We start from the raw sequence: 23,950 nt of genomic DNA, 5'->3' as shown, positions 1-23,950 counted from the left end.
CCCCAAAACCGATTCAAATCCCCAAGCCACCATTGACCAGCTGTGTGGCCCCAGTGAGTACAATGCTTATTTCTCCCTAGTGTTATGGCCCCACCTGTAGAATGTGGTTAATAATACTCCCATCAATGGTTATGATGAGGCCTTCTTATGTCACTTGCTTCCTCTTGTTTCCAGCTTTCAGATGCTGTGTTGATGGTCGCCGGTTCCCACCAAGAAAGCAACAAAGCAGGAAGGAAATAGGAGCCATGGCCTTCCACTGTGTCCTTAGCATCCTGGAGAAGGGAATTACATATCTTTGTTGCTATTTCATTTTCATCCATAAAGTGGGACTCTTTACCTCATGGACACTTGTAAGAAATGGTCGGTGTTTTTTTTTTTTTTTTTTTTTTTTTTAATTAATGCATTTATTTGAGAGAGAGAGAGTGCATGCATGGGTGGGTGGAGGGTTAGAGGGAGAGGAGAGAGAGAATCCCAAGCAGACCACCAGCTAAGTGTGGAGCCTGCCATGGGGCTCATTCCATGACCCAAGATCATGACCCTCGCTGAAACCAAGAGTCTGATGCTTCGTGGCACCTGGGTGGCTCAGTGGGTTAAAGCCTCTGCATTCAGCTCAGGTCATGATCCCAGGGTCCTGGGATGCAGCCCCGCATCTGGCTCTCTGCTCAGTGGGGAGCCTGCTTCCCCCTCTCTCTCTCTGCCTGCTTCTGCCTACTTGTGATCTCTGTCTGTCAAATAAATAAATAAAATCTTAAAAAAAAAAAAATCTGATGCTTAACAGACTGACCCAGAAGTGATCAATGTTTTAAGGAGTTACAATGCTTAAGGAAATAATTTACTTAAGTCATCTTGGGCAAGTCATTAGTATTTCTCAATTCACTTTTCCTATCTGGTAATGAGAGATATTTTTTTTTTTCCCCTCACAGGATTTATTTAAGATTAAGTGGTTTGTTTGTGTATATTACATTTACAAATGCACCCTACTTGAAAGCACAAAAGCAATATGTTAAATAGATTAAAGGTGGAAACAAATTGGAATTTTTGTAAAAATTGATTTTTTTCAAAATACTACATTTGCAGGGGTCCTTGGGGGGCTTCATGGGTAAAGTATCTGACTCTTGATTTTGGCTCAGGTCATGGTTTCAAGGGTTGTGAGATCAATCTCTGCATGAGACTCTGTGCATGCACGAAGTCCACTGGAGATGATCTCTCCCTCTCCCTCTGCCCCTCTGCACCTCCCCTTGCTCACTTGTTCTCTCTCTTGCTCTCAAATAAATAAATAAAATCTTTTTTAAAAATCTAAAATACTAAACTGCAAAGAAAGCAAATGATAAAGTTCTTGAGGTGTGAAACAGGGACACCTTCTCCAACTCTAACTACAGACTCATTCCCTTCTAACTATTTCTATTGTTAACTTTTCTTTTTTTCTTCTCCTTTTTTTTTTAAAGATTTTCATTTATTTATTTGACAGATTACAAGTAGGCAGAGGAGATAGGCAGAGAGAGAGAGGAGGAAGCAGGCTCCCCGTCGAGCAGAGAGCCTGATGTGGGGCTCGATCCCAGAACCCTGGGACCATGACCTGAGCTGAAGGCAGAGGCTTTAACCCACTGAGCCACCCAGGTGCCCCTATTGTTAACTTTTCTGATGGCTTTCTTCATTTCATTAAAAAACTATTCTTATACCAATGTTTTTTAGATCTCAAGATTAGATATATCAGTTGATTTATTGCTGCAGTGGATAAGATTTACCTCCCTTTTATCACACTCCTATCCCAAAAGAAGAGATTTTTAATTCTTTTATTGGTTGCCTTGGTAATTCAAAAAATATATGTATCCCTCTACTTCTTATTTTATTAGCCATAGGTTGTATCTATTGATTTTTCCATTTTGGAAAGGGAGGATACTTACCCTTTATAGTTTCCTTCATTTTTTTTAAACCTCCTACCTCTTTTCCCTTGGTGTTTATTCTTTGTACATTTTCCAAGGTGATAATTTCTACAGTTGATTCTGTAGCTAAATGATTTATTCTGGCATTTCTCTCCAGTTGATTGGAACAGTTGAGAATCATCTCACAGTGTTTATATGATGATGACTATGTACAAGTTGTTCTGGGCAGAATCAAGCACATATTATGATTCTATCTCCTTTTTGTGTGACTTTCTTACTTGTTGTTGTTGTTGTTGTTAGTGTTTCTGCTTACCTTCTGGGTACTGAGACTCTCTGTTTCTTTTTAAGGGTGCCAAACACATGTAGGCATGGATTCAAGCACCCATACTCATTGCTTGCCAAGCCAGCCAGTCAGTCTTATCCCTGGACCTGGGCCAAGGCTTAGGGAAGGAGCCAGAGATGGGGACCAACCAGCTGTCTGTCTGCTCTGGTGACTGTAGTCATCTTGCTCACCCAGCAGGTAGCTTCTGAGTAGATTGAACTAAAGACCACCTCCTGCATGCCACCACTGAATGAAGGTCTCCATACACATCTTCAGTCTATCTTGGAGTTAATTTTAGTGTGCATTATGAGTCTGTATCAGTTAGCTGTTGCTGTGTAACAAATTATCCACTCCTCTCCTGCCCCCCCCACCCCAGACCTTAGTGGCTTAAAAAACTAATTATTATTTATTTTCCCCTGTGTAGTTGAAAATCTGCATATAACTTTTGACTCCCCCAAAACTTAACTACTAGTAATAATGTGCTGTTGACTAGAAGTCTTATCAATAACATACAGTCAATTAACATGTATTTTGCATGCCATAGGTATTCTTACTATAAAGTAAGCTAGAGAAAAGAGAACATTATTTAAAAAGTCATAAGGAAGAAAAAATACATAGAGAGTACCATAGTATATTTATATTAAAAAAAAAAAAACAACAACAACAACTCCAGGGGCACTTGAGTGGCTCAATGGGTTAAGTCTCTGCCTTCGGCTCAGCTCATGATCTCAGGGTTCTGGGATCAAGCCCCACACCGGGCTCTCTGCTCAGCAGGGAGCCTGCTTCCTCCTCTCTCTCTGCCTGCCTCTTTAACTACTTGTGATCTCTGTCTTTCAAATAAATAAATAAAATCTTAAAAAAAAAAAAAAAAGAAGCATGGAAAAATCAGGAACAACTGGTGCTCCCCATAATGGTTCTCCCATTCTGCTGTGGGCAAGCATTCTATTAAGTTCCCCCATCCTAGTTGTTCCTACAGCCTCTGAGAGAACTGTATGCCAACCCTTTGGTTCTTGACTCTAGCTTCATATTAAAAACAAAACAAAACAAAAACCCCAAAACTCCATATATGTAGATCCACACAGTTCAAACCCATGTTGTTCAAGGGTCAATTGTATTTTAAAACTATCAAAGAATCCAACTTAGGTTTTGTCTGAGTTTGCAGACAGCTGGCACCTGTCGAGTACTCTATCATTACCACACCAATCTGAGCCATCATCATTTGCATTTACCAAAATCCCATATAAATTTGGGTCACTTCTGTTTTCCATCCTGTCCTGGCATCACATTTTAGCCCATTTTAGCCTCAGAAAAGCCACTTTTCTTGAGCAAAGGAAGAACTGGGAGAGAACCTCAAGGCTGAAAGAGGAGAAAGACATGGAAGAGAAAGGAGTATTACAGAACAACAGAAAACATACTGCTTTTCCAATGTTCGCTGGCGAGAGAAATCAGTTGGGATGCAACCCTGCACTCATGTCTGACACCAAAAGCCTGCATCCTGCTAATTCAGAAACGTCGGGGCTGCTGGTGCTGGCTACTACCCCGAGGATGCCTCTGGCAACCTTCAGAAGGACATGAAGATAGAGCTGTCTTTTCAACAATGGGGACTCTTGAAGGCTTTGGTGGACACTCAGCTCCGGGCAGGCTGAGACCTCATGGGCACAGCCTGGGGGGTTGGGTAGAGCCAAGATACTGGGAATGGGTAAATGGGTATGGCTAATAACAACCTTGACTGAATAATAATGGGTAGACCCCCCCCCCCCCAAAATCACTTTTCCAATAGGAACTTGGACTTGTTCTGCATCATTGCCCTGAAGGCCTGTTTGCATGAGCAGGACTTCCCAGACAGCGGCCATTCCTGGAAGCAGGCAGCATTGGTCTCACGTGGCCAGGGCACCCATTCCTGGTGAAGCAAAGGAGGCCAGCACGCTGAGGTCCAGGGAGGTCCAGGGAGGAGCAGACCCCACAGGGAGAGGTGAGCAAGATTCACTCGGAGAATTACGATGATGGCCAAGTAGCTGCATTTCAGGCCAGGATCCAGGCTCACCAGGGAAAGGGTGAAATACAAATCAGAAAAACCTTGCCTTTGGAGCAGGGATGGCTGTGTTTCACACCAATGCTTGTTTAGGAAGACAAGACTGATGCTGGACGCCCCCTGCTGGAGAAGATCTGGCATCTCATGGGTGGCCCAGAAGGAAGCTCCTTGCCTCAAGAGCCAAGTGAATGGAGTCTCCAAGCGGAGGCTTGTTTGTGGCAGCCCCTCCCTCACCCTCTCCCAACACCCCACCGATGCTGATGCTTCCTGATCTTTGGGGCACAGGGGCCTTCTTCCACCTACAAGCAGATCAAGTTTGCACATGAGGCCAAGGCTCCCGGACTCACCAATTACCAACTCAATCAAGAAAGCCCTGATGGAAAATTCAAGATCCTATCTGACTTCAGTGCCTACAGTTCTCTTTATCCTCTGCCCGGTCTGGGTCTTGGGGGTCTCTATTTCTAAGTATGGGCTTTGAAATGGTGGGTCTTGGTGGAGTCCGTCTTGTGTTCACGCACAACAACAGTGATGGTCTCTAATGGCCACCGGCATCCAAACCCGAGTGTTGCTGTGAAGTGTCGGAAGAGAGAGGCCAAGAGAAGCAATGTACCCGACCTCCTGGGGGTCCATTGCTGGACAACATGATCCGAAAAGACCACTGCCCACTGGAATAGAGTCTGCAAAAAACAAGTGGATGAGCTGAAAAGTTGAGTTTTGTCAACTATGAGCACAACAAATTGTTTTGACCACCAGACCCAGAGGATGGCTTCCCTTACGTCCCCTTCAGATCATCACTGCCACCTGTAGGGTTTTTCTCTGCTTACTGGTCTGATTTTAACCACACGTGGAACCCTTTGCTCCATCCGTGAAATGGGATTAAGCACCCCCTTCCACAAAATTAAGACAAGGCTATTTGTGTGTGTTAAGATGAATTGAGACCAAAGCTCATGGTAACGATTTCTTTCTTTTTTTTAAGCATTCCTTTATTGTGGGAAAATACACATAACATAAAACTTACCATTTTAGTCATTTTTGGTATACAGTTCAGTGGTATTAAGTACATTCCCGCTGTTGTGCAACCATGACCACTCTCCACCTCCAGAACCTTTTCATCTTTCCAAACGGGAACTTTGTGCATATTAAACGAACTCTCATTTCCCCTTCCCCAGCCCGTGGGAATCACCATTCTACCTTGTGTGAGTATGATTTTGACTATTCTAGGTACCTCACATATGTGAAATTGTATAGTATTTTTTTGTGTGACTTATTTGTCTTTCCTAATTTGTCTTTTTGTGATTGACTTATTTCACCTTGTGTCATGTCTTCTTTCAGATGTCTGTGCGGAAGCAGAGTTGCCGGATTGCTCCATTTTAAAGTTTTTGAGGAACCCGCACACTGTTTTTCTTGGTGGCTGAACCAGCACACAGGGGTTCCCTTTCCTCCACATCCTCGCCAGCGCTTGTGATCTCTTGTCCTTTTGATAACCCCTATCCCAGCAGGTGTGAGGTGGTATCTCATTGTGGTTCTCCTTTGCTTTTCCCTGATGATGAGTGATGCTGAGCTTCTTTTCATGCACCTGTTGACTATTTCTATGTCTTCCTTGGAAGAATGTCTAGTTGGCCTCTTTGCCCATTTTTAAATTGGATTATTATTATTATTTTAAAATATTTTATTTATTTGAGAGAGATGTAGAGAGAGCGCACACGCTTGAGCAGGGGTGGGGGGCAAGAGGGCACAGAGAGGGAGAGACTCCCAGGCTGACTCCGCACTGAGCGTGGAACCTGACACAGGATTTGATCTTGTGACCCTGAGGTCATGCCCTGAACCAAAACCAGGAGTCGAGTGCTTAACCTACTGAGCCACCTAGGTGCCCCTGATTATTATTACTTTTTTTTATTAAGTTGTAAGATTTCCCTATATGTTTTGGATATCAATCCCTTCTTAGATATACGGTTTGCAGATATTTTCTCCCATTCTGGAGTTGCCTTTCTGTTTTGTTCATGGTTGCTTTGCTGCACAGAAAGTGATGTAGTCCCACTTGTTAATTCTTTGTTTTGCTGCCTATGCTTTTTAAGATGTCATCTTAAAACATTATTGCTGAGAATAGTGCCAAGGAGCTGTTCTCTATGCTTTCTTCTATGAGTTTTATGGCTTCAAGGTTTACAGTTAAGTCTTTAACCCAACTCAAGTTGATTTCTGTGAGTGGTGTTAGACAGGGGTTTAATTTCATTCTTTTGCATGTGAATATCCAGTTTTCCTGTCACCATTCATTGAAGAGACTGTCCTTTCTTCTGAGTATTCTTGGCTGCCTTGTCAAATATTACTTGACCATATACACCTGGGTTTATTTCTGGGATTTGGATTCTGTTCCCTTGGTCTATGTGTCCGTTTTTAATGCCAATACCCTACTGTTCTGATCACTATATTACAACTTTGTAATATGGCTTGAAACCAGGCAGTGGGATACCTCCATCTTTGTTCTTCTTTCTCAAGATTGCTTTGGCTTCTTGGGGTCTTCTGTGTTTCCATAGACTTTTGGGTTTTTGGTATTTCTGTGCAAAATGCCAACAGAATTTTGATAGGGACTGCACTGAAACACCAGATCATTTTGGAAGGGAGGCTGAAATACAGTGGTGAGAGGTAGAGGGGATTCAGACTCATCTAGACCAGATTAAGACCGTTAGAAGGTCTGTCTCTTGGCTTCACATGCTCACTTCTAAGGGCTGCTTTTCATATTTGAGGCTGAAAGCCTGTGACCTACATGCTGTATCTCCTGATGTTTCTCCCCTACATTTCTTAGGCTTCCCGTTAGATTCTGCCAAAAGGAGGCCCTGGCAGGAGATCAGATGGCAAGGAACAGAGATAAGGATCTAGTGCAATATGTGTTGGGAGTTACTGGTGTGGCCCTGGGCACGGAGCCCCAGTCTAGTTCACACATCTGCTAGATCCAGAACCAACTGTGACCGAGCCTTCAGTGATGCAGCAGGAAACAGAGGCCCTTAGGGCTGGAATGCACCGCAGGGGCAGGGGCAGCATATAATCACTGAATTTCCCCGTTTAGCTCTTCCTCACTTTCGTACCCAATTCTCCATGTTCGATTCTCCCTGCTTGAAATACCTAGAATGGTAACAGTTATCCTGCCTGGACCCTGAATGGCATCCTTTCATGCAATTTAATATAAAAAGAACACCAAATCACAAAAAAAGTTCGGTGTGTATCCTTCCAGACTTTTCCTTAGGATTTTACCATACAAATGATTTAATACTGTGTGCATTTATGGAAGTATTATCATGTGCATTCTTCCTCAATTTGATTTTAAAAAAATATGACAACCAGTCTTGGAGTTCCTTCTGTGGTGTAAATATGAATTTAACTACATTGAAACGATGCCTTGTGTTCTAGCTGCCATTTATCTAATGATAGACATTCAGGTTTTCAGTATATCTGCTCTTTTTTTTTAAAAGATTTTTATTTATTTATTTGACAGAGATTACAAGCAGGCAGAAAGGCAGGCAGAGAGAGAGATGGGGAAGCAGGCTCCCTGGCGAGCAGAGAGCCTGATGTGGGGCTCGACCCCAGGAGCCTGGGATCTACTTGAGCCGAAGGGCGGAGGCTTTAATCCACTGAGCCACCCAGGTGCCGTATATCTGCTCTTAATAAGGACCTGTGGTCAACACTCTGAAATGCGTGCCCGTGTTTCTCTGTGGCTGTTAACCAGACGTGGGATCACAGAGTTGTAGGGCGTGTACATTTTGGATTTGATCACAGTTGGCCCGATTGTTCTTCAAAGTGGCCATGCCAATCTGCACTCCCACCCAGGGGCAGAGGAGTGTCCTTTCCAATGCTTGATATTTCCTTGCTCTTCAGTTTTGGACAGTCTGGGGGATGCAACAGTATCTTGCTGTTGCTTCAGTCTACATGGTCCTTTGGACTTGTGCATCAGAGCATCATCTGATAGGTTGACAAGGATGACTTCAAACCATGCGAAGCAGAGTGGCTGGTGCTCCCTGGCTTTCGGGGGGCAGGTCTGAGAGGTGGCTCTTTTGCTAACAAAGCTGCCCCACGAAGCTCCCCATGATTTCTTGTGCCATCAGCATTTGGCTGACGCTGCTGTCAAGGAGGAGGGGAAAAGCACCAAGGCTTTTTTGGATGTGTGTAGATGTGTGTGGTACCCAGCAGCGAGTGGCAGTCCTCAGAGCAGCACATGACAGAGGCCAGCCCCTGTGGAGGGCAGGGGTAGACAGAGCAGAAGAAAATTCTATCAGACACACTCTGGAGGACCCCCAGAGCAGCAAGTTTGTTGTAGTAAAAGAAGGAGGCTTTATTGAGAACCAGTGATGCAGTCCACTCCCAGGATTAATGAAATGTCCTGGAAGCTGGACAGTTTTCACCTCTGGATTCCTTCTTCTGATGCGGAATCCTGTGATATATTTTAGATTCTGAAAGGCTTCAAGCATAGTCCAGTAGGAGTGTGGTAACCTCTCTGCTTTGAGAAAACAGAAATAGAAAACAGGACAAGGAAGGGAGAGGGAGAGACCCAAGAACAGTTACGCTTTGGTTAATTCTGTTTTGTTTTCTACAAGATGCTCCTCACGAAGCTAAAAGAATCATCTTTCTTGCAAACTTCAGTTATATTCTTGTGGGAAAAGAATGAACTCAACTGGAAATCTAGGCTTTGTCACCTTGTATGAGTTTCCTAGAGCACCCCCCCCCCCCAAATCTGCCTGCCCTTGGAGCCTCTTTCTTGCTGTTTGTCCTAAGCAGCACCGGTCTGGAAGTTGGGACCACTTCTTAGCTCCTGTTTTGATAGAAACTCACCCTAGTAACTAGCAAACTCCTTCAGCTCTCTCTCCCTCAGTTTCTCAGTCTGTAAGAGGGTGTGGTCACGCCTGTGCTGCTGGTTTCTGTGAGGATAAAGGCGGCAGGAGGTACGAAGGCTTTGGCTAAACGCTGCTGCATTTTACGTAGCAAACTCAGGTGTGCCAGAAAATGTCCAGCCACAAACAACCCAAACTAGTTTTACTGTAGACGTAGGGAGAACAACCTTTTAAGAATGAAGCCGGTAGTCCAGGACGATTTCTGGCTGTCTTCTTGGAATGCTGGGCAGCAGGGTCAGAGAGGAGTGTGACAAGGAGCACAAACTGAAGACCAGTCCGGTGTCCTCATAGGGCCTCAGCGGTAGCGCATCTCCAGGGGCTCCATGGCGCCACCTGGTGTCCCGCGCCCGCCACTGCCCAGAAACCACGTGTAAGAAAGTGCTTACAACCTAACTACGCACCCTGGTTTAGACCTGTCCTAGCCAATGGGGAATGAGGAGGCGGGGTAGAGGAAAGCGAGAGCCCAATCGCCGCCTGTTTTCCGAGGAGAAGGCGGGGCTTGGGATTTACCACGTTGGGTTTGTCCGCAGCGCTAATTACTTTTTCCAAAGGCTGGAGGGCTTCACTCCGGCTGGCGCCGCCGCCTCGCGTGCTCCTGCTCCGCGGCGACCGTCCGGGGGGCTGCTCCTCCCAAGTACCATGTGTGACGGCGCCCTGCTGCCTCCTCTCGTCCTGCCTTTGCTGCTGCTGCTGGTTTGGGGACTGGACCCGGGCACAGGTAGCGCTCCCTCGCCCACCGCCCCTTCCTCGCCCGTGCCTCTCGCGGCCACCACCTTCCTCCTGCCATCCCGAGGCGTCCTGGCGGCCCCCGCCTGCCTGCGCGGCCCGGCGCCGGCGGCGGAGCGCTGACAACGCTCGGGGCCGAGGGGCTGCGGGCCGCGGCCGGACGACCGGGCTCCAGGCTGCTCCTGGGCGACCGCGCCGCCGGCGGGTCTCCCGGCGCCGATGCCGCGCCGCCGTCCCCGGAGGTGCTCGGGCGGCCGCGCTGGAGCCCTTCCCCTGGTGGCGCGGGTCCCGGGCGGAGGCGCTGGCCGGCACGGAGGTGCTGCGGCGCAGGGAAGGAAGGGAGCGCCCGCTCCGGGCCGCGTTGTCCCGGCGCTGGACCCGGTGCACGGCGGCCGGCCGGAGGGAGGGCGGGCGGCCGGGCGGGCGGGCCCCGCCGAGCTGACACGTCTCCTCTCTCCCCGCAGCTGTCGGCGACGCGGCGGCCGACGTGGAGGTGGTGCTGCCGCGGCGGGTGCGTCCCGACGACGTGCACCTGCCGCCGCTGCCCGGAGCCCCCGGGCCGCGAAAGCGCCGGCGCCCCCGCGCGCCCCCCGCCGCCTTGCGCGTCCGGCCGGGCGAGCGCGCCTTGCTGCTGCACCTGCCGGCCTTCGGGCGCGACCTGTACCTGCAGCTTCGCCACGACCTGCGGTTCCTGTCCCGCGGCTTCGAGGTGGAGGAGGCCGGAACGGCGGGGCGCCGCGGACGGCCGGCCGAGCTGTGCTTCTACTCGGGCCGCGTGCTTGGCCACCCTGGTTCCCTCGTCTCGCTCAGCGCCTGCGGCGCCGGCGGCGGCCTGGTACTGCCCGCGCCCCCTCCGGTTCTGCCCGTCGAAATGTCGCCGTGCCGGGGGGTGGTCCCCAGGGCAGGTTGGGCTGGGGGTGGCGGTCCTGGGCGGGAAGTTCAGCCTCCAGGGCTGCTCTCACGCCGTCCAGAGGGAGCCTCCCTCTTCCCGCCCGGACCTTCCGGAGGGTCTCTGAGCAAAGACGGTGAGAGGGGAAGCAGCGGACTGCCCAGTGCCTGCCACTGGCTGTGCGGAAGCTCTGAAGTACAAGGGGACTGTGCAGTCCTGGGGTTGCCCAGGAGGATACGCAGCAGCCCGCCCAGGGGAGCACAGGTCCGGCAGGGAGGAAACCTTGTCAGGCCCCTAGAGGGAGAGGCGCACTTCTCTCATATTTACTTGTATCTGCATAGGTGTGTATGTGTCTCTGTCACGGGTAACACCTCTAGGTGTGTATCTCATCTGTTCTTGGATGTGGAGGTAGGGTAGTAAGCATTCACCGCCATGCTGTCCCTCTTGAGTCTTTCTGTACCCGGAAAAGGAAATTTTGACGGGGGTCCCCCGACAAGCTACTAACCTCTTCTTAGTTGAACGTGAGAACCAAGAGAGAGGGTGTTGGACCCTTTGTTCCTTTATACCACGGGCAAGTATGTGTCTGGTAGCCACCTTCAGCCAGGTCTGGGAGGTGCTTACATTGGTGATAAGGCTCTGTTCCTGTCCCCAGGAGCTCCCTTGCTGGGGCAATAGCTACCCCACCCCCGGGGACCTTGCCCTGCCGCATTAGAAGTACCTGTGCCATGCTCAGAGGGGCAGGGGACGTTTTCGTGCACCCCTGCCCTGCTTATGCTCACACTTGATCCCTGTACACCGGTGCCCAGCCGCATGCTTCTCAGCTTCTCCATCTTTCCCCCTGGGAGCGCACATGGCTGGCAGATGGGCTGCCCCCAGAAGAGCCTGGTGTGGCTCGGAGTGTGAGACACCGGGTTGTTTCTGTATCTTCTGTCATGGCTGGCCTCTGGGAGAGCGGTTTCTGATATTCTTCTGTGCCAGTTCTTCCCTGGCAGAAGAAAACTGCTTCCTGCACCTCCACCTTATCTTGCTCCGCCGTCTCGAATTCTCTAGCCCTTACCCACATAGTATGTGACCAGTCTTAGAGAATCTGCAGCAGAGCTAGAGAGCCTGGGGGTCCGAGTCTTTATGTAAGACTTCTGCTTTCCTCCCAACTCTGCAGAGGATCTTGGGTGGTCATTTCCTAGGATTTCCCAAGCTTTCACTAGCTCTCCTTGCAGGATTTTTTTTCCGAGTCCTGATCAGAATGTGATCTACTTTTACTGGGCTGGAAGAAATTGGCGTCTTTGGTTAAACAAGGAAAATGGACCGTGGAGGCAGCCTGTTAGGAGCTAATGTGGAACAGGGGCAGAGAATGTGGGCTGCGGGTGAGGAGGCTGAAGGAGGAGTGAGAAAGGCTCAGATCACCGTAGGACTCGGGTCAAGGCTATATCATGTTCTGGGAGGGACTGGAAGGCCCACATCATTTTTCCTGTTTTTGCCAAAGTGTTTAAAGTCTAGGTCACATCACTGTACTGTACATGGAAACATCTGAATCCCATTTGCTGCGGTTTGGTGAGTTTCTGTAGAGGTCAGAGTTTACACTTCTCGGTGTAAAGTTTCCAGCGAGGAGCAGCTATCTGTGAAGGAGCTGAGGGTGGAAATCTGGATAACATTGATTCCAAATCCTCACCGAGTTGAACGCGGGGCCCTCACAGATGGCATCTGAGCTGTGCTCGCTGTGCGAAGGTTCCTCCCGCGTTCGGAAAGACTGTGCTTCCCTTCGGCACCATGTGAGGGCGCTGTGCTTTAGATAAAAGAACCCCGCCAAGAGTCTGCGTTCAGTGTGTACCAGCTGCGGGTGGACCTCTAAGACTTTAGATTCTGAAATTCCTGCAGCAGCAGACACTTCTGGTGTTTAGTCTGCCGTGTTCATCCTATCCGTGTGAGCAAAACATCGGACACTTCCTCCTAAGTGCCCTCTGCAGAGGAAGGGCTGAAGGCAGGGAGGAGGTGACTCCGGGCGGCCCTCTTGGTTGCATGGGGTAGTCCTGAGGCCGGTGGGAAAGCAACAGGATCTCAGGATAGCCAAGTTTGCAGGGCCCTCTACCTCGCTTGGATTTTGGCTCTCGAATGTGCTCCAGACGGTTCAGGTGGGTGGTAATGTGTCGGTTACTGCCTCGGGAAGTGGAATGCGGCATGTATGTTGTGTGTCTGTGAGGACAGCCTCAACCGCAAAGTTTGGGAGAGGAGCCATAGCAAGTAGGAGATTTGTGATGTCCACAGATGGGAGCATTCCAAAGCCACCTTGGATCTAAAGGTCATGTAGAGCCTGGGGTTGGCAAACTTTTGCTAGAAAGGACCAGACAGTGAAATATTTTAGGCCTCGTGGGCCATATGGTCTCCGTCACGGTTAAGTCCACACCGTCCTTTTAGTGCAGAAACGCCGTAGACAGTAAATAAACAGATGGGCATGGCTATACTCAATAAAACTTTATTCCGATGTTGAGTAGCAATTAAATCCTGATGCATCAAACATCTCCCAAATGACTTAGCGGCGAGTGTACGGTGCAGGGGAATGTGGGCTCTGTTCCCGGTTGCGTGGCGTCTGTGCTGTCTCCAGAGAGGTTTGGTATCTGTTTAAAGCAGATGCATAATTAGAGTAGATCATTACTTGTTTATGGGGCATGAAGCATAAATCTCGTGTTACATTTCACCTCTTCTGCTTTGGACTGTGGGCAGAGGCGTGGGCCGGTGGTGTTCTCCCTCACTTATCTTGAAAAGCTATGCAAACTGCACTTCTTGGCTCTTTGGAGACCCTAGGTGCAAGTAATAATTGTTTTCTGTTTATGCTTCTTCGTTTTATTTACGTCTCAGGGAGCCCTTAGACATTACCTAAGTTTTTGGAAGAGTTTCTATAACCATAGAGTTTCAAAGCAATGAACTTTGGGTATGTGAGGCAGGTATTTCCACCCCCAGAGAATTTGTGCAAGTTTGGATCAGCTGCTTCCTGTGAACGGGGCCAGCGCCTGCAAGGCCTGCAGAATTGGGATCAGGTTAAACTTCACCCGAGCGGGCAGCATAGGAATTTTAAGTGATAGACTGTGTCAGGGTCTGAAAAATCCTGAAATGAACGGATGAAGGGGCTGTTTTCCATCCCCACACATGAGGACAGAGAGTGGGGGAGGCCCCTGCCTGTGGGGTTGGTCTGCTAAGCCGTAGCCGGTGTTCCTTAATGAATGTAGGCTCCAGAGGGTCCTCCCACCTGCCTCTGTCCCTCCCTTCTGGGCCAAGGCTGTGGCCTGCTGAGGCCAGCAACGAGAGAAATGTTGAGATCAGACAGGACACCCAGGAGCCCTGGGCCACGGAACTTGAAAAAGCCATACCCATTCGCCAGGCCACCCCAGAGAGAGACAAAGTCAGGGATGTTCCTGGAAGGCTTTCCCTGGATTCACAGCCACACTCTGTGGGATCTGTCATTCCGGTTGGCCCCTGGAGTTGACCTGATGGCCCAGTCCAACCTGGCTCTGGCTGATCAGCTCGACGGAAGCACACGGGCCACTTTGGTGGCACATCATTTGTGGTCTACTCAGGGGCTTTGCAGGAATGCTCGTCTCTGTTCCGTGGGGGTAGGCCAATGGAACAGAGTGGGGCAGGGTCAGTCAGTGAGCAGGTGGCATGGCAGTTTTGGGGAGCTCCATAATTAAGAGGGCAGCCTGCTTTTCCATGACTCCTCTGATCAAGGGGACAGGTTTGGGAGGTTGCCGTCTCTTCCTTTGGAATGATCAGACCCTTTTGATTGATTATAAAATACTTAGCTTTTTAATACAGCATCCCTTGATTGCACACAGCCAGACAGGAATCCTCTAGGGCAGTAATAGTACAGTTTGGAGACCATTTGGAAGGGAGCATGTCCTACATGTCCTACATGTCCCACAGTGTCCTACATCATCATATTGGTGCCTGTGTGGTGAAGGCACAGAGTCCTAAGAGAGTCATCACTATTTATTACCGAAGAACTCATTGCTTGCAGTATAAATGTATTTGGAAAATGCACACACTTTTTTTTTTTTTTTAAGATTTTATTTATTTGAGAGAGAGAGCATGGCGGGGGGAGGGTCAGAGCGAGGAGCAGACTCCCTGCTGAGCAGGGAGCCCAATGTGGACTTGATCCCGAGACTCCAGGATCGTGACCTGAGCCGAAGGCAGACACTTAACCAACCGAGCCACCCAGGCACCCTGCACACACGTTTTTAAAGCCTCATAAAAAGAAACAGTTGAGTGGGTATTAAGGATGTTAAGGAAAAGAGGGAAAAGACAGTGTGAAGTTGGGAGGTGTGGAGGATTTGAAGGGAAGACCCTGGATGGGAGAATTCTAAGGTATTGCCCTCTTCCTCTGGAAGGACATGCTTGCAGCCTCACAGTGACTCTCCACCCCGACTGCTCATGGGCCTCGTGGTGGCCATGCGTGCTCCCCAGTCCTACCTACAGTCCAAAACTAGATTTCCGCATCTGAACTTTTATGTAGTTGGCAACATTGTAAAAAAAGAAAAAAAGCACAAGATGGGATGATAAACCAAAGACGTCTTAGACTGATTGCATTCTTGAGGCTTATTTCCTGAGCTTTGAAATGTTGCAGCTGCCTGGGTTTGGACGCGTGCAATGGGGGACGGTTGTGCAGCTGGTACGTTGGAGGGAGCCACGCATGGTCACTGCTGATCCTTTCCCTATGCCCGCCTCTGCACACAGATGCACGGTCACGTTCTTGTTCTTTAGGAAATGAGGCTTCACGGGCGGTTGGGGCTGTGATCCTAAGTGAGCCACCTCGCCTGCACGGTCCCGTCTGCAGCCCCAGGAAGAGTAAATAACATCAGCCTCATGCGGCTGTTGATAAGAATGAAGTAAGATAAAGTCTGTGAAATCATTTAGGACGAGCCTGGCCCAATAAGGCATTAAAAACATGTTTCTTCCGTTGTCCTCTGGGGCCCAGACTTTTCCAGTTATAAATCCACCAGTCAGTCAACACTGTTGACTAAACGAACAGATCATTATCACACACCTGCCCTGGGTAGGACAGGTGGGTTCTGGTGGGTTTGCAGCAAACCTCAGGAGTATAACGTGGGGCCTGTCTCGGAAGGAGCCTACACTGGAGCTTACAGGGTGGCCGAGGGGTAGAGCAGTGGTGGCTCTGGGGTGGGGTGGGGTCTCTGGGGAGAGGATTAGAGCAGAAACAGGTGGGCCTCCCGTTCTAAGAGGAAGGAATGACGGCAGAGCCTCCAAGGCCAAGTTCTTGCCTCCAAGGCCAAGTTCTTCCCTAGATCGGGGCCCACGAGGTGGCTATGTGATGGGAGTGGGAGTGGAGATGGTTATCTTAGGAGATGGTAGGAAAAGAACTGAACAGATAAGCATGGGGATGAAGTGAGCCATCTAATTGGTTGGTGACCGCCTTAGGTTGGGGACCAACCTAAGGCATTTCAGATTTATCGTAGAGTAGTTGTTCTCAGCTCTGTTCCCGGGAGGATTCCTTACTCTCATTGCTGGGCCCCATCTCCAGAGTTCCTGAGCCAGTCTGGGTGGGCCTGGAGCTTGGACTCCTAACAGGTTCCTAGGTGCTGCTGCAGGCTGGGGACCACGTCGTGAGGATCACTGGGCTCAAGGCAATGAGGAGCATTTCTGGCCTTTGACTGGGGGGTGGGGGACGGCTAGTGATAACGCCGTGGGGGGCACTGGAAAAGGAGGGCACCTGCAAGCATGAGGTGACGAGCCTCAAATCTTGGGTTGTGGAAGTGGGAAGCAAGGTGTCTATGCAAGAGAGAATCTGAAGGAAGAGCTGCCCGTCTTTGTGACCGGCTGTAGTGATCAGAACGGGGGAGAAGACGGCGGTGACTGGTCCACGTTATGGGGGCAGAGGCTGGTTTTGGGAAGAAGACCAAGAATCTGTTTAGGTACCTGACATTTGCAGAGACAGCAGCTGACCTTTGAAGGGGGTCTCTGGGTGGCACTCCAGGATGGGGGCAGTGGGACTCAGCATGGAGGCTGGGAAGCCCTTCTTGCCTTTGTGGGGTTTGGCATGCTCCTGCCACAGAAGCTCCTCTGAGGCCCCTGAAAAAGGCGGAGGCAGGTGCAGGAGGGCCTGTCGTCACAGGATTGTTTTTCCTTTTTGGAAGCAGACTTGGCTCACGCAGGAAGGAGACTAACAACCCCATTTGCTCTGTACTCTTGAACCACCCACGCTAACCTGTCGATGGGGAGAGGACCCCCCTGACACTCACGCTGGCTAACCAAGAAGCCACAGCTTCCTGAAGAAGGGATTCAGAGAGTTCCCTGGGCCCTGAAGTCCCAGCGAGGTGGACAGTCATGTGGCGGTGTCCCCTCAGGTGTGCCCTTCAGTCTCGGAGCATCCGCAGGACAGAGACTATATGTGTATTTTTAATGTTATTTTAAAATCATTTGCTCCATTCTGCTGAGAAGTCGTGCTGATGTCCACAGGTGAGAAAAGTCCATATGTCTTTCATGCATTTTGCACGAGGCCAGGAGGACTTATGGCGCTTCGGAGCCTGGGCCAGAGTTAACAGCCCCTGATTTGTAACGCTCTCCTAAGGCAGCATAGAAACGCTTCAGACCATCCCCCAGAACAAAGAGAATCGCCAGGGAGCCACTCAGAACTGTTACAGCCTGATGCATTTTATTGGATGCACATTGCTTTGGGAGGATAGTGTGCATTTTAGCGAACTGCTGATTTCTCTTTTAAGAGCACCACTTCTGGAGGATGACCTCGCCCTTTCAAACCAGGCGGCCCCTGGTCCCCCGCTCTGTCTGCCACAGGCATTCCCTTACAGCTCTGCGTCTTCGGATGAAGTCTGAAGGCCGCTTTCATCTCCCACAACCTCAGGATCATTGCTGCTGTCGCTTGCTGTCCTTGGTATGACACGGAGGCCTTGGGAAGACATCCCTGGGTCTCGTTTCTCAGCATAGGTGGTGACCAGGGGATGAATGCCAGTCCAAACAGCCCCGCCCAGCTTCTGGGGCCACCGGGCAGCTGGGGGCTGGAAGCCGGGCCAGGGAAGAGCCCCAGGGTCAGAGGAAGGTCCAGTTCAAACCCAGGCTACCTTCAGACATCTCAGTCAAGGCAGGAGGTGGCCGGTGTCTCCAGCACCTAGCTAAAAGCTAGCAGGGTGCTTCTCAACCCTGACTACACTTTGAGATCTCCTGGCGAGCTCTTAGTACCAGGGCCTGAGTCCCTGCTCCCTTCCCCCCAACTCCTGACAGATTCTGGTTCAGTTGGCCCAGAGTGAGGCCTGGGCATCAGGAGTTTCCCACATGGCTCTCCTGTGTAGCCAGAGATGAGAGCCTGTGAGTAAAGGGGACTGCAGAAACGCCCTGCTAGTCCAGTCCATTCCACTGCATTCCAATCCATTCTCTTTTACTCTGTTTGCATTTTCCTGAGTAACTTCTGTGGCAGATACTGGAAAAAAGAGAGCTAATTGTGATCCTGTCTCAAAGGAACAAACGATCAGGTGGTGGCAGATGCCCCATAATGCAGCGGGCAGGGAGGAGGAAGAGGGAAGGATAAGGAGGGTGGGCGAGTGTTTGCCCTGGGGCTAGATGGTGTGTGTGTGTGTGTGTGTAGGGGGCACAAGTGGCACTTTTCAGCAGCACATTTTATCCTTGGTAATGTGATGACAGGATGAGCATGAAGAGACATGTCAGGGAGTCTTGGGACAGCCTGAGACTGGGGGAGGGAGGGAGAGGCCAAGTCCTTCCTTGCTCTGGCTCTGCAGGGTGAGGGCTGTGCCGGGCCCCTTTGCTCCTGGGTGCTAGTCCTGGCCATGCCCGCTTGCAAGCCGGGTCCCAGGAAGCTAAGGTAGAGTCAGACCGTCAGTCCACGTAATCATCTTACCATTGTTACCACTGTCCTCCCCAAAGGGCTGGAAACCAGCATGCGGGTCCCTGCAAACAAGACCTGCTACAGCGAAGGGGCTACTTCTGCTGGTGGTTTGGCTGTGTGCACCTGTGTGCCATGCCCCTGTGTCACAATGCATGAGAGTTACCCATTCCCTGGCCTTTTACACCATTGCTTATGAAGGCGAGCACTAGACCGAACGGGTACCTGGCTTTGAAAGGGCTAGACCCAAGGGGGCTCGTGACCTGCCAAAGCCAGAGCATCTGAGGCAGAGTTCAAGTTGAGTGTATCCTCTAGGGAGCATGGAGTGCCTTCCATGTGGGGTTCATCCCACGTGCTCTGCCCCACTTACCAACTTTACTGTGACCCATGGAAGTGTTCACCGCAGTGAGATGTGTGTTCTGTACTGAGGATTTCTTTAGGTGCAGCCCCAGCGGGGCTCTGCGTGCCCCGCCCCCCTGTCAACCGGCCACCTTCTGCTTCCACTCATTCCATCTCCCCAAAGTATCTTCGTGAGCAAATTTACGTCCTCACTTCAAAGGAGAGGGAAGAAAGCTGTGCTTTCCCGCGGGTCATGCAATGCCACTTCAAGACAGTTTTATTTGGGCAGTAAAATCTCGGAGTTGTTCTTGGCAGAAGTTCTAATGAAATGGGAACCTTGAAATCTGCTAGGAGCTGGAAGTAAGTTCTCACCCTGTGTTTTGGGGACTTCTGTGTTTTGGAGGCGATCTCATGAGTTGATCTGGTTTACTTTCGGAGAGGTTTGGTGTCCAGACATCCTCTCCGACTGCCGAGGAGATCTGCCATTTGGCTTGAGCCAGCTCTGTCCTAAGACCAGAGGCCTTGCTCTGCTGGAGAGCAGAGGTTTGGGTCACATGGGGGCTAGTTAGAAATGCACGTTCTCGGGGCCTACCCAAGACGCCCAGGTGGTTTTCACATGCAGTGGACTTTGAGAAGCACTGCTTCCATGTGATGTGGACTTTAGAAAAGAGGCTCAGGATGGGGAGAGGAGAGATGATGCTCATTTCAGCCAAAACTGACCTGTGAGCTGCGGACTCTGTTTAGCTAGGATGGTCCTGGGCATCCACCTGGAGGAGGCGCCGTGGGCCGCGCAGCCCAGCATGCAAACTCAGGTCCTCTAGCCCGGGGCCGAGTGGGGTTCCTTGATGGAGGTTTACCTTGCTTTGTTGACACCACAGAAGGGAAGCTAGTAGCAGGCATCCCAGGGAAGGAGCACAGATCGGTTTCATGTGTCACCATTGGTTCTAAGAGCTGGGAAGAGTTCTCTGCACCATATAAATGTATTTTAGATAAGATTCACTCTATTAAAGGAGCAAATTAAAAATCTTAGTTCTTGAATTTTTCCTTGCATTTACAAGTTGTGTCCTATTTCTAATCTAGCAAGTGTTTTAAACTCTTTATTGAAGTATAATTAACAGTGTTATATTAGTTTCAGGCATACAATATGATTCAAAAATTCCATACATTTTCCCAGGCTCCTCTAGATAACTATACTCTTAATCCTCTTTATCTCGAAGGTTTTTTGCAATCCTTTTCAAGGAAGCTTTAGATAATATTGGGCGCCTCTTGTAAATTTGGTGATTAACAACCTGGAAACCTTTAAAACTATTTAAAAATGTAACATAGTTTTTTTTCCCCAAGTTCTCTGTTTGGCTGAGAAGCCCTTTGCAAGTATTTCAGTGATGGCTACAAACCCAGTAAGTTAGTCCTACAAACGTGGGAGGTCTTAAGTTCTCTGACACATTCTAATACCGCTTCTAAACTTACTAAGATTTTAAAATCACAAATCTAAGCCCGTGATGAACGTTAAATTAGGTTCACAAATCCCATCAATGGATAGACTCTGTCGATTTCTCTTAAACACCACAAGTTCTGAAAGAATGTACAAATCCCCTGCCACAAAGCTATTGATATATTGATACATTGATATTGATACAGGACTGGCTCCATTGTCTTTCATTCTCAATATCTCAGTGCTGCCGGATGTTATCTCGGCACCCCCGACCCCACGCCGTGCCCCTCTCCCCAACACAGCCATGGGGTTGGATGTTTCAAGGCCCACAGAGGCTCCTTCTTGGGTTCAGTGAATCAGAGCACCCTGTAAAGCAAAAGCCCAGACGTGAGGCCCAGGCCATAGCCAGGTGGCCTGGCTGCCCTCGGGTTGTCGGGGTTGTGGCTGTGCGTGAACGAGGGTGATTCATGTCCCGTCTTCCTCTTTCTGGGCAGGTTGGCCTCATCCAGCTTGGGCAGGAGCAGGTGCTCATCCAGCCCCTCAACAACTCCCAGGGCCCGCTCAGCGTGAGGGAGCATCTGGTCAAGCGCAAATGGTCCTCGGCACCCAGCCCCTCCACCGAGGCCCAGGGTCCTGGGCAGCTCTGCCAGGTTCTAACAGGTGAGTCACGGGAAACAGCATGCTTGACCACACATGCCGTTCGGCACCACTGCACATCCCCAGACACACTCGAGTCCTGTGAGCAACCACCTACATTCCCCTGTATTTTGAAGCTGTTTTGTTTATCTCCCCTTAGGCCACTGCCTTCCCCCTCTCTGTCTGGATTAGTGTTGGCGTTTCCTGTATAGGAGCCCTTTGGAAAGGAAAGGCTCCCAGGATCTCCTTGATTCAGTGCCCCAGTTGTATAGATCAGGAAAGAGTTGAGGTCCCCCACAATACAGTGGCGTACTTCTTACCAAATTCTGGGGGGCAGAGCTAGGAGAATTGCCTCCCTCCCAGGCCAGAGCTGGCTCTTCAGTGTTGGGGAGTGTTCCTCAGACCTGGCTGCACCCTGGAGGGCCTCGGGAGCCGTGATTCTCCGCAGCATCAGAGTCAAGGTCTGGGACCCTGTCATCTGCACGTTCTCAGCCCAGCGGGACTTCCTGAATCAGAACCTGGCAGGGTGGGGGGGCGGTCCAGGAATCAGTCGCTTCACAGGTGCTTCTGATGGGTGCTCAGGTGTGGAAACCACTGCTTTATGTGATGCCTGGCACTGGTGTGTCCCCCAGTGTTGGTCTGGGGTGTGACTGGGGTGTCCTTGTTTTTAGAGGTGATTCTACTAAGTCTCTTGGGGTGAGAACCCAGGGTTCTTATATTCTGTGCCTCTCTCTATTTGAGTGACCTGTGGACTCAAGGTCAGGTGTTTAAGGACACCTCACAGAAATGGTCATGGCTATGTCACCAGCAGTCTTCTTGTGAGTGTCCCCTGATAAAGATGGCTGCTCACGGGTGGCATTTCCTCCCCAGCCTGAGGGAGCAGAGCCCATGGCTGAGCTTTGGAAGTTGTGCTTTTGTAGTTTAAAGACTTACTCTCTGGATTAAAAAAAAAAAAAAAAAAAAAAAAAAACTAGTGTCTCTGTTTGGTATTCCAGTGACCTCAGAAATACATCCGTGCTCGGACCCTCCTTTAGGACAGCTTTCAGATGTACGAGCAAGCCTTGCAGCCCAGCTCAGTTGTTGCCTGTAGACCCGACCTCATCCAGGGAGTGGCCCTCTTTAGCTGGTCTGCATCAGCAGGGAGATAGTGGGGGTGATTTTGCTGAATCCAGGCCATCTATGAAACCCCGGCAGAGCTCCGAGGGATGGAGAATGCCACCGTACATGAGAGTTTGGGCTCTGCTCCTTCCTATCGCCTTACAAAAGTAGGGGAAGGTGGACCTCAGCAGGAAATGACCAGTAACTAAAACATGCTCTTGACTCCGAAGCACGGGCTTGGGGTAGTTGGTCGGTTGTATGTCTGGGCCTGAAGTTGGGGTGTTCTTTTAAACATCAGGCCCCTGAAAATCTTGGTAGAAGAGTTTTTTGTTTGTTTGTTTTGTTTTGTTTTTAAATCTGCCTTCGAATGACTGTTGGTCATTCTACATCTGTGTGCATTTTCTGTGTAATCTGAATATGTCGTTTCAGAGGCAGGGGGATGAGACCAAGGCAGTGGGTCTCAGGGCTGGAGAGGCTTAACAACTACTCCCGCGTGGGTCCTGCTCCTGGAGAGCTGTTGTCACTGGTCTGGAGCACGGTCTGGGCATCTGGTGATTTAAAAGCTCACCAGCTGTCCCTAGGGTTCAGCTGGTGTTGAGAACCGCCACACTAAGGGGTATTAAACCTGAGTAACAGCACTGGTGGGCCATCAGAAGTGGGTTTTTCAGGTGAGAACCACCCGGCAGGGGCCCACAATGAAGTCCAAGGGCAAGTACGTATTATTCTCACTTTTACCTCAATTCAAGCTGGCGCTCATTGACTGCTGGTCTGGATCGGAAACCTAGGGTGCTTGTGGATGATACCATAGAATATTTGTCTCATTACTCCCCGCCATCCTCTTTAGGTGCATGCGCGACCCCCGGGATTGCTGACAATGTGATAAATTGCGCTCAGGTTTGCATTTTTTGTCCCTGAGACTGTGATCAAGGCGCACTTTTGATGGAGTGTTGAGCCTATAATGGAGGAAATTAAATGAAGACATCCTGGGTGGGGAGGATGTGATAGAAACGACGTTAAAATAAGAGCAGTTGTGCAAGAAATCTCTGAATTTGCTTAAAAAGTCCTCTCCCCTTCGCTGCCTCCACTTCTCATGTCATTGTGCTCTGCGGTGCTAGAGTGATGTAAGGCCAGCGCAGACTGTGTCCCAGGTAGGAGCACAGATGCTGGAGAAGGGTATCTATTTCCTTCTAGTTCTTCTTGCTTTGGGTGACATACTCCATTAATTTTATTCCTGTGTTGAGAAAGATCATGGGCCTTCTAATAGGTTTAGTCAATAAAGCAGTCAGGCCCTCTCAAGGGTGGGTTGACTTCCTGGGAATCTAGAAATTCCATTGAGAAGTTGAGAAAATCAATTCGCTGGGAAACCAGCAAGATACATTTTTGGCTTCCTGGAAACAGGAATGAGATGAATCATCCAGGATTTCCTATGGGAACATATTCTTTAGGGTTGAACATGGCTGTTCTAGGTGTCCTTGTGCTTTGCCTTGGATCTTGTGTTACCCCAACCTTGCACCTGGCCTATGAGTAACCAGCTGGCCTTGCAGGTGGGGAAGAGTCTGACAATTCTTCCTTCTTCATGAGGCGCTCCATTTACCTGGGAGCTGAAATGTGGTCAGCCACCCTGTTCTCTAGGTGGACAAAGGGACTAGCCCAGGGACAAGGCCACCTGGAAGGACCCACTGCCTTCTCATAGGTAGTACTGAGATTGCATTTCTAGCAGGCTTTGGGGCTCCCAGGGAGAGGATAGGCTGATCCTATTACCTTTATAGCTTCTTATTTTTAGGACCTTATAAAATGATTCATAAAGTGTCACTCCAGATTGGAACTTGGCATGAAAAATGTGGAGTCTGCGAGC

General features: G+C 49.8%; 1 protein-coding gene across 6 annotated transcripts in view; it reads left to right on the top strand.

Moving 5' to 3' along the window:
* Nucleotides 1-9,648: 9,648 nt before the first annotated feature.
* The window catches only part of ADAMTS17 (ADAM metallopeptidase with thrombospondin type 1 motif 17), a 327,760-nt gene continuing 313,458 nt past the window's right edge, over nucleotides 9,649-23,950 (top strand). For all 6 annotated transcript variants that reach the window (XM_059180153.1, XM_059180151.1, XM_059180149.1 and 3 more), the window contains exons 1-3: nucleotides 9,649-9,832; nucleotides 10,305-10,675; nucleotides 20,856-21,021. In XM_059180153.1, the coding sequence (XP_059036136.1) occupies nucleotides 9,754-9,832; nucleotides 10,305-10,675; nucleotides 20,856-21,021 (616 nt within the window). In that variant the 5' untranslated portion in view covers nucleotides 9,649-9,753. The remainder of the gene's footprint in view (nucleotides 9,833-10,304; nucleotides 10,676-20,855; nucleotides 21,022-23,950) is intronic.

This window comes from Mustela lutreola, chromosome 7 (genome assembly GCF_030435805.1).
Source record: "Mustela lutreola isolate mMusLut2 chromosome 7, mMusLut2.pri, whole genome shotgun sequence".
Classification (NCBI taxonomy): domain Eukaryota; kingdom Metazoa; phylum Chordata; class Mammalia; order Carnivora; family Mustelidae; genus Mustela; species Mustela lutreola.
Note: the sequence above shows the minus strand (reverse complement) of the source record. Positions and strands in the feature narration are given on the sequence as shown.